This window comes from Nilaparvata lugens, chromosome 5, assembly GCF_014356525.2.
Source record: "Nilaparvata lugens isolate BPH chromosome 5, ASM1435652v1, whole genome shotgun sequence".
NCBI lineage: Eukaryota > Metazoa > Arthropoda > Insecta > Hemiptera > Delphacidae > Nilaparvata > Nilaparvata lugens.
The window spans coordinates 1,509,842-1,525,634 of NC_052508.1; the positions used below are offsets into that span (position 1 = coordinate 1,509,842).

General features: G+C 35.7%; 1 protein-coding gene across 8 annotated transcripts in view; it reads right to left on the minus strand.

The window, feature by feature from the left end:
• Positions 1-571: 571 nt before the first annotated feature.
• Positions 572-15,793, minus strand: part of LOC111054013 (tyrosine-protein phosphatase Lar) — a 71,248-nt gene continuing 56,026 nt past the window's right edge. For 5 of the 8 annotated variants that reach the window (XM_039429671.1, XM_039429670.1, XM_039429668.1 and 2 more), the window contains 9 exons: positions 13,997-14,243; positions 12,974-13,174; positions 11,729-11,947; positions 11,040-11,333; positions 9,705-9,860; positions 6,916-7,221; positions 5,642-5,922; positions 4,184-4,319; positions 572-1,283 (listed from right to left, as the gene is read on the minus strand). In XM_039429671.1, coding sequence (XP_039285605.1) covers positions 1,215-1,283; positions 4,184-4,319; positions 5,642-5,922; positions 6,916-7,221; positions 9,705-9,860; positions 11,040-11,333; positions 11,729-11,947; positions 12,974-13,174; positions 13,997-14,243 — 1,909 coding nt within the window. In that variant the 3' untranslated portion in view covers positions 572-1,214. The remainder of the gene's footprint in view (positions 1,284-4,183; positions 4,320-5,641; positions 5,923-6,915; positions 7,222-9,704; positions 9,861-11,039; positions 11,334-11,728; positions 11,948-12,973; positions 13,175-13,996; positions 14,244-15,793) is intronic. The other 3 variants (XM_039429669.1, XM_039429666.1, XM_039429672.1) reach the window with 1 other exon arrangement.

Consider the following 15,793-nt stretch of genomic DNA (forward strand, 5'->3'; position numbering starts at 1 on the left):
ATTTCTAGGATGAAATAATGTGATAGTTTCATTGGAGAATACATCAAAATATTCGTTTACTAAAACAGATTTCGGAATAGTTGAAAAAAGCTAACATCCAATTACAAGTTCACTTTTACAACTAATCATGGTTAACATTCATATTATTTCTCTAATAATATAGTCATCTGTATGTGTATTTCATTTTCTTATATTATTATTACTTTATATGTACAAAATCTAAAGAGAAATAAAAACTTTTTCATAGAAAAAGTTTTTAAAATCCCATCAATATTCTCTTTAATTTTTTCAGCGATCTAAATTGTCCTGAAAATTAAAACCAGTTTCTAAAATAGACCAAAGCATAGTAAATGTTGATGGCACAGAGTGTGGCTCAGAAAAGGTTGGCCAATGGTATTATAAGAATTCAAGGATCACTTCATAAATCATAATATAGATTTGTTAATTATTATCGGTAGAGAAATATTTCAACATATTTCAGTCAAATACACCATCCTCGAGCGTTCTTGATAAACTTATTATCAAAAAAATTGTATAATAGCTACCAAAATAAAGTGTAAAATATAAAAAAATATTAATAAAAAGAAAATGTTATAGGTAATAATAGCTTATACCTAAGTAACTAAAGTAACTAAGTCATTTATTTAGTTTCATCACACATGGTTTATAAAACCAGCGCACAAACATATATACTCTCACACATACATACACTACTCTTGATAATCACACACGTTTGAATGAAATATGCATACCAATGCGATAGTCCAGGTATATGCACAAGTCACTTAACTTAAAATCGTTGATCAAGAAGAAGTCATTGATCATTTACGCTATCTAAAATATTATTGAAATTACATAATTTAGGCTAGCTTTCTGTAGTCAATTTATGTACAAAGCACTCCTCCAAGAGAGCTCATCTCAAGATGCATTTACAGACTAACCAAGGAACGGACTCGGCTCAATGATTACATTTACATTTAAAAACTATTTGCAGAACATAACAGATTAATAGAAAACTAAATATGAACACATCAACAATTATTCTCATGTTATTCACAGTCTAGCTCGTAGTGAGTTTGTGAACCGATTGTACTATGAACTGGATCGATCGAATATAACTAGTGTTCTGTTGAAATAACTAGGTGATTGTGACTACACGGCAGTTAGGATCAGACCAGATGATCGAACTCGAACTGGTCTGCTGGGGCACATCACTAGTTGGCGTAGTGGTCGAACGATCCCAGGTACTCCAAAGCCGCCTTGTAGCAAAACTGATACTGATCCTGAAAACATTTCCGCACATTTAATACAAGCTTAAAAATGTATCTGCCGATTGAGAATTGTTATTTACAAGAAGAATAAAGTCATTACTAGTACATATTTATTAGGCATTCGAGTAGATACTTAGTGGACATTAGTAAGTACAGTGCGCGTCCCGTATCTTTGCCTCCATGACTTTGAAACGGCATACAGGCAAGGTATGGTTCGCGGGGTAATATTCACGGCTTTGCAAAAACATCAGGCTTCAGAGACCCGCCTACATCCTAAGATGGAGGAAGCTTCCTTGAAAAAAGCTCCCAACACACAGAGATTCTTCATGAATGAGAGAGTTGCAACGTAGCACCAATAATGGAAAGAGCATATTAAACAAATGCCAGCTGATAGGCTTCCACTGAAAATGTTCAACTATAAGCCGGTAGGCAAAGCTATAGGACCCGGACTGTAAACTGTGCTGTGCTAAAAGGACGTACCGGTATTCAAAAAATCTCCTTGTACATATTTTCGGATGCAACACGTTGCTTTTGAGAAGATACAAAAGAGCATCTGTTGCTTATGGAAAGATACATTATCAAAAAAGTTCTATGTTTTTGAAAGGGTAGTATTGAGGTCTAGTGACCCTCCGCCAATAGGCAAGGCTTCAGGGCCCGGACTGTACTCACTCTATTGACACCATATTCATCACCCCATCATCCTTACACTCACAGAAGACATTCTCTTGAGCAGACAAGAAATCCCATTTCTCCAAAGTTGTCTTACATCTTGACACACCAAACCTCAGGCCGGTTACAGAGCTCGACCGACCGTCAGTGCGTACGTCAGTCGCGCTTGTCTTTTCCATAGATATTCCATGTATCCGTACAGAGCAGGACTGACGGCACGCATGCGCACGGTCAGGACCATGCGTTTTATACAGCGTACGAAGACCATCGGTCGAGCTCGTGCGCATCCGTTCCATCGGTCGACTGACGCGCTATTGAAACAAATAGAAGCTTTCAGAGCTGTACTGATCAGTAGCACAATCGCAACATAACCAATGTTCTGACACCTCTGCCCGACAATCAGCTGATATTGAATTGAATAGCATAATGAATGAATTCAATTAATAGTGTCATATTTGAATTCAGAGTTTTTCTATACATTTCTTCAATCATTTCTAAATTTTTTATTGAAAAAATCATTTTTTATTAATATTATCTACATTTATTTGATCCGTAGCTTTAAGTGACTGCAAGTATTCCCAATGGTGATACAAGCTCGAAATAACTCATCAAAATTTCTGATGGACATTCTGAGGTAGTTAAAAATGTATCTTCACCCCAAGCAATGATGTTTAAAATGGTACTTAATTCCCTTTGAAATGCTATTTGGGCGGGCGACCATCGGGTGAACTTGATATCTACGTCTTTTAATCTTTCATTTACGAAGATAATAAGCTGCAATCAAACAATCTGTGAAGGCGTCCATTTTGTGAGCCAGTAAAACTGATGAAGATTCACAAGTCGCACACAAAAGCCCAAGTCTCCTCAACAGTGCTCACTAATTAACACGATCAAATGCCTTTGAATAGTAAGAATTCAGTATGAATACTGACGGTCGGTCGAGCTCTGTAACCGGCCTCAGACGGTTGAGAGTGTTCCACATGACAAAAGGCAAATCATTTCCGGAGATAATTGCTTTCTTGGTCGAATTCCTTAAACCTTAGCTCACCCCTCCTCTGAGCCACCCGATTTTCTTCTGAACATGCGACACCGCAATGAATTTTTTTCTGAATTTTGAATGACTAGCTACAGATTGATGTACAAACAGGGAATGACGTTAGTCGTTTGCATGCTCAGTTTTCTTCTTAACGAAATTCTATAATAATGAGTACCTATTATAAGATAAGTTGGATAACGAAAGAGTCCACCGTTGTGAGGACAAACACACTACCATTTACGATTATTATTTAGCAATACAACAGTAAATAGGATGAATGCAGACGTGTATGATCAATCAGGCTTTAGTAGTTCAAGTTGATAAAATTTCATAAATATGTATTAGCATTAGTTTATTATAATATACTAGCAGGTATCCGCAAGGGTCTAATTATGAACTGGAAAAACTGAAAACTTGACCTACTGAAATCTTGAAGAATTTAAAATAGCCCTATAATCATCCTCGGTAAATTAAGAATCTATATGCGAAACTTCAAGTTAATCAGTTCAGTAGTTCAGACGTGATGATGCGTTATTCGCAAAATGTCCTATCACGATAGGAATATCAGGAATATAATGGGATAGGAATATAATAGAATAAGCCAATTCTTTCCTTTATTATATTATAGATTTTCATTAGAAATAATGGTTGGTGACTGTTGTGAGAGTTGGGTAGTTTTATATTGTTATCAATCAATAAATACATTGATAACTGATTGGCTGGAATTGAAAAAATTTTGATAATCAACCTGATACATCGTTTTATAGTGGGGTATCATTTCATCTGAAAAAATCCATAAACGATAGTGAGCTCCATGTATCTATTGGCTTGACTTTTTTAAATAAACTCGCCTATAAGTGTTAATAAATGTTCGTAATCCAAAATCATTATTATTAAAAATTGATAATGTGGAATGAACAAAGAAATCAATTCTTATGGCTTTTTGTTAGTGGGAAATTCCTTATAGAAAGAATATATAGTTTAGCCCTTCAATGGGCCTCACGAATTTTATACATCAGCCGGGACCGAAAACTTATCGTGCCCATCGGATAAATTAGATAGATAGATAAATGCCTTTTATTTACACTTTACAATATTAAAAGTGTACGGTAGCACATGGTAGTGATAACATAGTAGTGACCAAGCTAAAAACTCAAGTTCCTATCTGGTAATAAAATTGTTTTTTTGAAATGAGTGCAGGACTGACCTCAGTAGATACCATGGCCGGCCGCTGCGTCCTTAAAATCCTAACAGTCTGAAATAAGTCAACGACACCTTCGTATTGCATTCGCTCCAGCACGATGCTCAGCGTTATGAACACTCCTGTCCTTCCAACTCCAGCGCTGAAATAAGCAAACAAAAATCAATTTACAAATTGGAAGATAATTCTCTCCTATATATCAATAACAATGAAAATAATAATAATATAATAAAATTAATTAATAATACGGAATCTTCGGACGCTATTAATAGCGAAATGGCACTGATTCATTCACTCACTCACTCACTCACTCATTCATTCATTCATTCATTCATTCATTCACAAACAACAGAACTGAAAATCTACTGGACCAAATACGTTAAAACTTGCCAGGTTTGTTCAGTTAGTCATATAGAGACGCACTAAGAACGGATTTGAAAAAAAATCCAAATTACGTTCAAAATCTGCGATTTCCAGCGTTTTTCTACGTTTTCTCATCTTTTTCAAGAACTAATTGACACAAAATGTTCAAACTTGGTACAAAAAATGTTGAATTGGATATTAAGTTCCGCCTAAAGTTAAGACGCCTAAGATCCGCTCAATATCGTCGGTTTTTGAGTGTTTTTCCTGCGTTTTTTAGGCCCTTTCAAGAACTAATCGACATACATGTTCAAATTTCTTACAGAAGTTCTGCAAGTGTCTAGAAATTTATTCTACTATATACTTATAAAAATCTACTGGACCAAATACGTTCAAATTTGGCAGGTTTATTCAGTTGACCATCCTAGAGGGAAAACGGACTTGAAAAAAAAATCCAAAATTTGCGTTTTTCTGCTTTTTCATCACTTTGAAAATATGGATACGTGCCTGCTTAAAAGAACAAACAAACGCGAGAAACAGCAATTGACAATATTTAAAAAAAATGGATAAGGAAGGCTTTGGTTTACAGGAGAAAAACCAAGCAGAAAATTAAAAACATAAGGTCAATTTACAAACAACAAATAATAATGAATTATGTTTAAACAACGTGTAATTATCAATTATAGTACGCTTCGTTAAGGCCCAAAGAATAAGGTGGTTGGGGCATGTGATGAGGGTGAGTGAGGCTAGAATGCCCAAAATAGTATTCAATAGCAAGTTGCACAGCAGACGAACTTGGTTGGACCAAGTGATGTATGACCTGAGAAGGATGGGGTGAGAGATCCATGAACAGAGAAGAAAGAGGCGTGTTGTGAAGGAGGTCATGGCTCACCTGGGGCTGTGGCGCCGGATAAAGAAAGAAATGAGAAGGTAATTATCAATATTCATGCAGTCAACTCGGCCGAGTTAACTTCACCAATGTAAACCCACTTTTCAAGAACATAACAAGTGAGCTGGGCCGAGTCACTGGGCCAACTTAAACCGGTCGAGCTTACTCGACTAATGTAACACAGGCTTCATGAGGGGAACATAGCATTGACAGACCTGCAGTGAACAGTGATGGGCCCATCCTGACCGAACTGCTCCTTGGTCTTGTGCACCTGGCCGATGAAGTCGATGAATCCGTCGCCCGATTTGGGCGCGCCCTGCTCGGGCCAGTCGGTGAACTGGAACTGGCGCAGGGTTCGCGAGCTGCCGTCCCTCGCGTCGGTCACCTTGAACTCGCGCAGGATGTAGGAGGGCATGTTGTACTCGGCGATCGGGTCCACCACGAAGCACTGGTAGCGCACCGAGCGCTCGCTCGGCCAGTACTGGTGGCACTTCTCCTGCAAACACAACCACAGCTCATCGATTAAGTACACTTTACATTAGACACATTAGTTTACAATAATCGATTAAGTACAGTTTACATTAGTCAACTTTCCTTGAATTGCGGAAAACTTAAAAATATAGAAACTTCAATTCACTATACCAATGTGAAACCTCCTTCACATTACCTCGAATTCAAGTTTCGTATATTCAACTCATCGATTAAGTAGATTTTATATTAGTCAAGTGTTGAATGAAAAAGACTAAGAAATTGTCAAAAAAACCACTGATTTATTGATAATTAGAAAGACCGGTTTCGGTTATTACACCATTGTCAATCTCTGATAAACTATAACTAAATACAAGAGCAGCAAAATTTATACTAGTAGGCGAGTACTGCTATTGGTCGAGGGCATGAACGCCTGCCATTGGCCTAGCTAGATAATAAAATTATTTTATTATCATGGCGATTCTGTTGCTTAAGCCGCCATTTTGTCATACCGTTGAGGGGGAGGAGACTGTCTAGCTAGGCCAATGGCAGGCGTTCATGCCCTCGACGAATAACAGTACTCGCCTACTAGTAAAAATTTTGCTGCTCTTGTATTTAGTTTTAGTTTATCAGAGATTGACAATGGTGTAATAATCGAAACCGGTCTTTCTAATTATGAATAAATCAGTGGTTTTTTGACAATTTCTTAGTCTTTTTCATTCAATATGAATAATTACCACAATATCAACTTCTCAACTACACAAAAAGTTAGTCAAGTGTCCTTGAATTACAGAAAACTTAAAAATATAGAAACTTCAATCCACTATAACAATATAAACCCTTTTTTAACCCAACCTTTATCACAAATCAAAGAAGTATAGCCAGGTCTTGCAAGACTCATTGCATACTAACACTACATTTTTATTAGAACAAATGAAAAATGAACTTATTCCGAACGAGAATAAATATGTAGATGAGTAGGAAACAAAAATAATGTAATATGGTGGTTAGCATAGCATACCCTGCCCATCTCGTTGAGCTTGGTGAGCATGACGACGATGGTGGAGTTGTGCTGCCAGAGCATGCGCCAAAGGTCGTCAGTAGTGTCGGCAAGGGGGCCCTGCGTGGCGATGTAGGCGGCCCGCGTGCGGTAGCCGTCGATGAGGCTGGCATTGATGTAGTCGCTGCCCTCCACGCCACGCAGTGGAGCCAGGCACACGCGCGAGCTCTCAAGCGGCAGAATGTGCACCAGCCGGTTCTTATGCTTGTTGACGGGCAGGTTGGCCGACACGAACCGTGTCGAGTCGCACTTGATATTTGACAGTTTCTGCAACACAACAACCAATCTTTATTCATTCATAATTGTATTTCAATACTTGTACTTCATTCATACAATATAAGTACATCATCAAAATGATAGGGAGAGGAAAATAAATTTTAAAATAAACGCTCATACCGCGCCACCATCAAATTAAATGCATTGAATGCAACACTCTCAAGATAAATGTTGCATTCACCGCTCCACTATGATTGCACCTTGTGCTATTCCACTCCGAAATTTAGATAAGGTTACATTATATTAGTAATCAACCATCAAGTAAAATTAATAGAAACAAATGTCCATTGGAGCAACTCGTAAAGCGGCGGCCCATAGAGGCTCACTATTCACAATACCTACTTCAACATGCGGCGACACATTAATTTCAAATAGCCCATAGTCATATCGACAATTTGTCAATTGAGTATTGTAAATTATCTTTCGATTTTACCATGGCCCTATTTTTATATTGTATAAATGCAATGATGAATAAAGTTCCATTAGATTTGTTTATATTGTGTGAATGCAATGATAAATAAAGTTCCAGTAGATTTGATTATATTTTATGAATGTAATGGTGGATAAAGTACTATTTTATTCGATTTTTGACTGTAGTGAACACGTCATAGGATGCTAATGAAATGTTACAATAATTGAGGGAATGGAAGAGAGCCGCATTAGATAGAGGTGGATGGAGGCGTAGTTTGGTTGAGACCAGGGCTCGATTTGAGCTGTAGCGCCATCGGAGAAAGGAGGGAGAGAGAGAAACACGTCATAAACACAGCGGCTTTATGGTATAAGTAGGTACAATAATATTGAGCGTTTATTTCCTGCTCAAGTTGTCATCACATCGCAAATGGTTTTATTTCTCATTAACATCATTAACCCCTTGCAAAACATAATGTATGCAAACATGGAGTGGAGCAACCAAAGTAGCTTCAAGTTTGAAAGTGTTGAATACATTCATGTGCGGTACACATGCATGGTACACGAAGACAACTTAGAGAACCCCTTGAGGAGCCCCGTCTCAGGACTACTGCAGCTGCAGATCATGCTTTTTCCAGGGGGCCCCGTTTATTCAATCAACTTCCTCTATCAATGGTCTCTGCACCAAGCTTTTCTATATTCAAAAATGGTGTCCGTTGTTTCTTTGAAATGAGGCGAAATTGAAGATTGATGTATAAGGCCTTTATGTTTACTTATGTCTCTCTCTTTTTCATCCTAAATGTTTCATTGCGATAGAATTGAGGATTAAGTGCATGAGAGTCTTTTCTTTGTTGCTTTTTATTCTTTCTATGCATTCTGTTAGTTTTTCTCACTGTGTCCATTATCATTATTTTGTTTTTATATACCAGTTTCATTTAATTTTCAGTGACTCTGAAAGGCAAATTTTAATATAATAATGAAGAAAATTATTTTATATATTTGCTTCTATAAGATTAGATTATATATAAATAGGTATGATTTTGTTTTTACCAAAATAGATTGTAAATTTAGTTTTGTTGAAAGAGTCTTTGTTGACTAAAAAATTATTTTTCTTGTTTCGTTTTGTTAAGTATTGGTACAAATGTTTACAATATTCATAACAAATAGTGTAAAAGTATAACACAATTGATTCAGTTTATTTTAGTTTTGTTGAAGGATTTTTTAGTTTATTTTGATGTAGTTAGTTTTTTGTTTAGTTGAATGATATTCCGGTTTGTTTGAATGTGTTCTGGTTTATTGTACTGTAGTCCAAGATAAAGTTATTATGTTAAGCGACTCATCCCTCAGCACAAGCATTATGCTTAAAGAGGGATGAACCATCAATATTTCTTCAAGGGCACTTACCTTTCATTATTATTGTCATTCATTATTATATACTATTTTATTTTATTTTTTAAATATTGTATTATTCTATTTATTTTATTTACACATAGAGTTCTGTTTATTTATTTTTTTATTATTGAATGTTTACCGTAATGATTGTGAAATGCGTTTGTGTTCTTGAATGTGATTGTAATGTAATTTATTTATTTTTATTAGTTGAATAAAGCATTTTATTATTTTATTTATATATTATTTAAACAGATCGAAACAATTACTATTCATTTATTAATTTTAAAATAAACGCTCATACCGCGCCACCATTAAATTACATGCATTAAACACTCTCATGATAAAAAAGTTACATTCACCGTTGACCGCTCCACTACGATTGCACCTACAGCTAGAAGAATAGAGCCTGGCTTCAATAAGCATGCAACAATTTCACTTTTTTCCAAGAAAAACTCATCGTTACATCAGTATTTTGGTCAAAGAAATCGGGCTATAACATACACACAATATGGAAAGTGGCAATTCAATAATCAATGAACTATTTTCTCCATCAAAATGGTATACCTATTGTCGCGGGGGAGGATGTTTAGACGAAAATCATATTCTTCTTGAAATAATTATTGAAGATTCAACACATCTTAAAGTTGGATTTTCGTAAACTGCATGCCAATTACCTTAAACTCGAGTTCCATTCCGGTGATAGAATCTCCAAGATCAGTCTGCATCAGTTTAGTGATGTGAGTGTGGAGGTTCCTGGCAGGCACTTCTGTATTGCCACAAATAACTGCTTCTAGGAGAGCGTCATGTATAAATATGTATTGATCCTCAGTCTGAAATCATAGCAAACATAAAAATCAACAATTGGTAACACAAGTAAATGTCTAAGTTCAGTAATAGTAAATCTCTAATATTTCTCGTATTGTACAGATGCCCCTGTGATCCAGGACTCTCAGACTCTCACAATTTGAATCAATACATTGCACATTCATGAATATAGAGGCTAGGAAGAGTTTGCATTCTTCTGCAGGAGGTTCTTCTAATTTTTTTCAAAATCATCCCAACAACTCTCTTCTGCATCCGAAATACCCTTATTGAACGAGCATTAGCAATTAACTTGAAAGTTCACTTTCGAAGGCCAAAGTCGTTGTCCATATGTTTGTATGTTCTACAATACCTTTGGAAATAATTGATCAATCAAATTCAAATTTTGAACACGTATTCTTCGAACCTTTTAAAGGTCAAGTTCGTTGGAAAACAAAATTGACTCACTCCTTCGTCCTTTTTCAGGATATAAAATAACATTGAAAGTGCATGAGAAAAAAAAGTGCATGCAGTTTTTCCATTAATTCATTCATAACATCAGCTGAGGCTATTTGGGAGCTAACACAGAGACAATTAGTTCTTCATGCGCTGACACATAATTTCAGCTGGTAGATATATCAACATATATCAGCATACATATCATAATATATATCAGCTGGTTAATATAATTTACAACTTTTACATCAACAAACTGATACGGGTTGAGATATCAAAGTGCGGTTTTTACCATTAATTTTCTCTTGGAACTCTGTATCGAAATTATGTATCACATGACCACCTCCTCTTGAAAAAATGAATTTGAATGTTAGGCAACTTTACTACATTAGCAGTATATTCATAAATATACTAGAAAGTGAACTGCCACTTAATAATTTCCGAAGTAAAAAACACAGAAAAAGAGCCATAGAGGCATGGCTGAACTTGAATTATGTTGAATGAGCAGAGTAATTTCCCATTTCAAGTAGGATTCCCAATGAATCTTACAGTCTAATTAATTATTTTTAAGTAAAAGAAATATTCAGCGGTTTTCATAATTTTCACCAACTCTGTATAATTAGAAGTTGAGGGTTTCAAAGTTTCATGAGCGAGTTCTCCTACCCAGGGGGTCACTGAAAGGTGACCCCAGTCCTTGAAAGGTATCCTACCCAGTCCTTGAAAGGTGTATGATAACTTGGTGACTATCCTACCTGGACCATATAGTTTCGCTGCGCGCGCAGACAGGTGACATGTCCGTAGATGTCGATGCTCTTCTCGTGGCGCATGCGCTCCATCATGGAGTCGATGACAATGAAGCAGCCGGTGCGGCCGACGCCCGCACTGCAGTGCACCACCAGGGGCCCCCCGGCACCCCCGGCCGCCATGTTGCAGGCGCGCACGCGGCGTAGGAACTGCAGGAAGGGCGCCGGGTGGTCGGGGACGCCGTGGTCTGGCCACGCGGTGAACTGCAGCTGCTTGATCTCGCGACGCTCCGAGTAGTTCGACTACAACCATTCATTTGCCATAAAGTAATTACAAAATAAATATTATTGAAAATTAATAATCACCCCCCAGGGGGATGAGAGTGTAATTATGAGGATTTGAGGGGTGCAGGAATGATTGTTTTAGTTGTTTCAACATTAAATTGGAGCAATAAAATACATTCTAAATTAGCAAAGTGCTGAACTCTGATTGAGTGCTGCATTCTTTGATGACACGACCGGTTTTAAGTATCCATCCCATTATCAAGTGTCCAAAAGAATTATTATTTGAGGTAAACAATCATAATACAAGTAATTAATTGAAGAAAATAAAAGGTTACTAGTGATTCTATATAGAATTCTATTTGTAATTCTATAATATAAATTATAAATTAATATTTGTGAAATTGGATACCAACCTTATTGATATGGAAAGTTCGGATGCAGTAGGTGGCTAGTTCCTGTACATCAGAGAGTGTGACAGTGATGGTGCCGTAGGTCTCAGTGCCACGCGAAGGCCAGTACTGGTCGCATTTGATTCTGGTGCGCTCTTCCAATTTGGTCATCATCACTATTGTAGCCGTCCGCAGCTCCCAGCACATTCGCCAGAAATCAGCTATTGTCTCTTGTAGAGGACCCTGTCAAACATTAGCCACATCGAATTTAGTAACACGTACATTATTGTTAATCAATAATTATGTATCATGTTTGGAATAAGACTACGAAACAACATGTATTGCCAAGTTTAGTTATAAAACGGAACCGTTAAGAAATATTTCTAGGGTGTTTTGGAAACTATTCAGTCTGATACAAAAGTAGTATTTATTTATTTATTGAATAAATAAATACTCTCAAATAGTACAAATTTCCATATTCATTCCTACACCAATCAATTAATCTGAAAATTCCACATCAGAATAAAACTATCAATTTTACATAGGCATGTATTTCATTGTCGTTCATTCATCACTTTCTATGCTGTTTATCAATCTGTTCTCTCCTATAAATTGTGTATGGAAACTTTGATCTTAATAGCAAATAGATGAACTTCAATACACAACATTCAAATATTGTAAGAAAATAATTCTACTTAGTAGGAACATTGCTTGACCGAGTCATTGAACACGGGATTTACAGTAAAAGAACCCATGGTAGTTTAAAATTATACATGATATCGCATTCAAATTTAGAAGGAATTAAGCTAAGATATTATGCTTACTTATCCCGAGTATCAAAACATACAATATGAATTTCAAAAGTGCATATGAAATGAAAGAATATAGACTACTGAGTCATGGAAGAACAATGGAATAGGTATTAGTATTTACTCCTCCAGATGGCATTTTGCCATGGAGTAAGAACTGCGACTATAGATGTTATTATTTTGTTATTTATTGTAATTATTGTGAAAGTTGATTAAAGGTCTTTATTTATTTTATTAGTATTTACAAGGCGTTAACATAGCATACAAATTTTGAAGAGAAATTACTGTATTGTATATAATATTAGACTTACTGAATTACATTTACATAATCTTTTAACAAATACTGCTCAATTTTTCATCACAAATCAATATTATTCATCTTTTGCAATTTCATTCATCTCATCCATCAAGAGTTATTCAGATTAATAATCCAGATAGAATATTACAGAAATGATTTTACCTGAGTAGCCACATAAGCGTTGTGCTTCCTATATCCATCACAGTAGTTGGCATTGATATAGTCGGTTCCAAGCATATTGTCCACTTGTTGGAGTATCACTCGTGAATGATCGTAGGCGATGACATTCGCGTATCTGTTTTTGGGCTTGTTCACCTCCATATTCGAGTGGTCCCATGTGAACTGTTGGCCGGGTTCAATAGACTGAAAAATATAATTATTGAGATATTTATCTATTTTATTTGAATACAAGCACAAATCATATACAATGATCGGAGATGACAATATGAAATGTAAGATTCATGAATGTAGAATAAAACTTATTAAAAAATAATTACCAGTTTTAGCTCTCTGAGAGAGATGGCATGAACTGTCTAAGATTGAATGAAAAAGACTAAAAAATTGTCAAAAAATCACCGATTTGTTGATACTTAGAAAAAGTATCTATCTATCTAAAAGTTTCTAAGTATCAATAAATCTGTGGTTTTTTTACAATTTCTTAGTCTTTTTCATTTAATATGAATAATTACCACAATATCAACTTCTCAACTACACAAAAAGTGAAAACTGTGATAGAGAGCTGGAGAGTTCCTCAAGATATCCTATCTTGAAATTATTTTCTTGTGAATGATGTGTGCAGAATGTTTCAAAGTGGAATATACAATTTTATTGAACAAACACTGAATTTTCACTGTTAATCTACTATTAATCCATTTTCCACAACACTGACTAAAGTAATCCATTAATACAAATGATGGGATACCGTTGTAACGTTTTGATGCATGACAAATGAAGAACTAGTTGTAGGTTAAACATTAAGGTACAAGTCCCAAAACCATGATATATTTTCTTAAGCTATATTCACTCATAGTATATCATAGTAAAGTAAGTTCTCAATTAAATCTTTTTATGCTAACTTTTCTCTTTATTATTCTATTTATATTTTATTCTTACGATATCCTTCCTGTAGAAGTTACTCGGGAGAATGATTGAATAAAAGTAGGTAACAAACAGGAGGAGACTCACTTCGTATTCCTGCGAGAACTTGAGATTGTCGTTGGCCTTGAGCCGGTCGATGTGATTGGACAGTTCGGTGACGGGGATGGGCGGATGCGAGATCATGCCTGGCGTCTGGAAGTTGATTCGTCGCATCTCGACCGGGTCGGAGGGGGCGTGGCATGTAGCCACCTCTGCCCCTCCACCACCCACGCCTCCCATCAGCGGCTTAGTGACCGCTGATTGGTCAGGTGTCTTGCAGTGCTGCTTCCTCCTACAACGAGTGCAAACGAAACAACAATAACGCAAACCTGCTACCACATGAAAGGAGACAAGTGCAAGGAATGAGTCTTAGGAACGGTTTCTAGACACTTATGAAATATAATTGACTATTATAGCTACATTAAAAGTATATTTAATCTGTATTGGATCTACAGGTTTCATGGTTCATTAGATTCAATAGCTGTCCTGGAAACTAGGTCTTAAATATATAAAAAAATCATTCCTGATGGTTACAATATCACACTACATAATATATATACTCTCAAGGGCATTAAGGACATGGAACATAATATACCAACAGAGAGAGTTGGATTTACTGTGGGAGTTATCAACAAAATATATAGCCTACTATGAAAATGAAATGAATATGAAAATAAACAGGTTCAAGTGTGTTTCCATGATAAACAAGCCGAATTTCTTTCTGACGTAGAAGTGGGTGAAATATTCACGTAGTATTGGTATTTTATATTTTAGTATTTCAAGTTCAAGTGGGCCAAAAGTATCAATTCTCGATTATTCAAATATAAAAAAACCAATATGTTTGTGAATGGGAATACAGAGAATGGCGAGAATTCATCTTCATAATCAATTTGGGAATTTAGAGTGTTTTAATCTACTGAGCAATATATTCAACAAGTATCATGATAAGACTTTAATTAGTTGGCGGGGATATTTGTTGAGAAGACCAGTTGTAGGCAGTTGATTATTGGTGCAATCCTTTTCAACTTCATTTACATACTCACTGATTTCTACTGGGTCATACTTACGGTCATTCAAATTCCAAGGATTTCAAATGGGGACTGAATAGGAGCATCACATACTTTTTGGCAATAAACAGCAAGGCGAGGCTTTCTTCAAGCTATTACCTATTTATTTGTTCATCAGTGTACGAGCACCACTTATTTTTTGATGAAGAGCAGGATAGGCGAGGCTTTCTTCAAGCTATAACCTATTTATATGTACATTAGTGTAAGAGCACCACTTACTTGTTGATGAAAAGCAGGATATAAACACCACTTAATTTTTGACAATGAAGAGCAGGATATGGCTTTCTCTAAGATATTACCAAAGAGAAAAAATAGCAAGAGAAGATATTCCATTGTATAGAGCGTTTATGTTCCAAATTTCACTCAAGCGATATTGAAATTGAAAAATTGAAATTGAAATTGAAATTTATTCATAACACTGACAATTTACAAACAAAATTAAATGAACTTAACAAATCAGTACAATAATTTTGAAAAAATAAAAAACTAAAATACATAATATAATATTATCTTCTAATCCTATTTATATAAATTAAAATAATTAAAAACTAACAAAAACATTATGTAGCGTCAGAGTTATGATTAAGGTACTTCATAAGCTATTAGCTGAGTTGAAGTTACCTACTCTGAAAATTAAACTATTTGACCTTTGCAAGAGACAGAGGCCTCGAAACAAAAATTAACAGAAAATCTTTGTCTATTCACAGAAAATGAATTGAAAGGAGTGAACATTACAGAAGTTATTTATAGAAACCAAAAGGTATAATACAATCCTAGG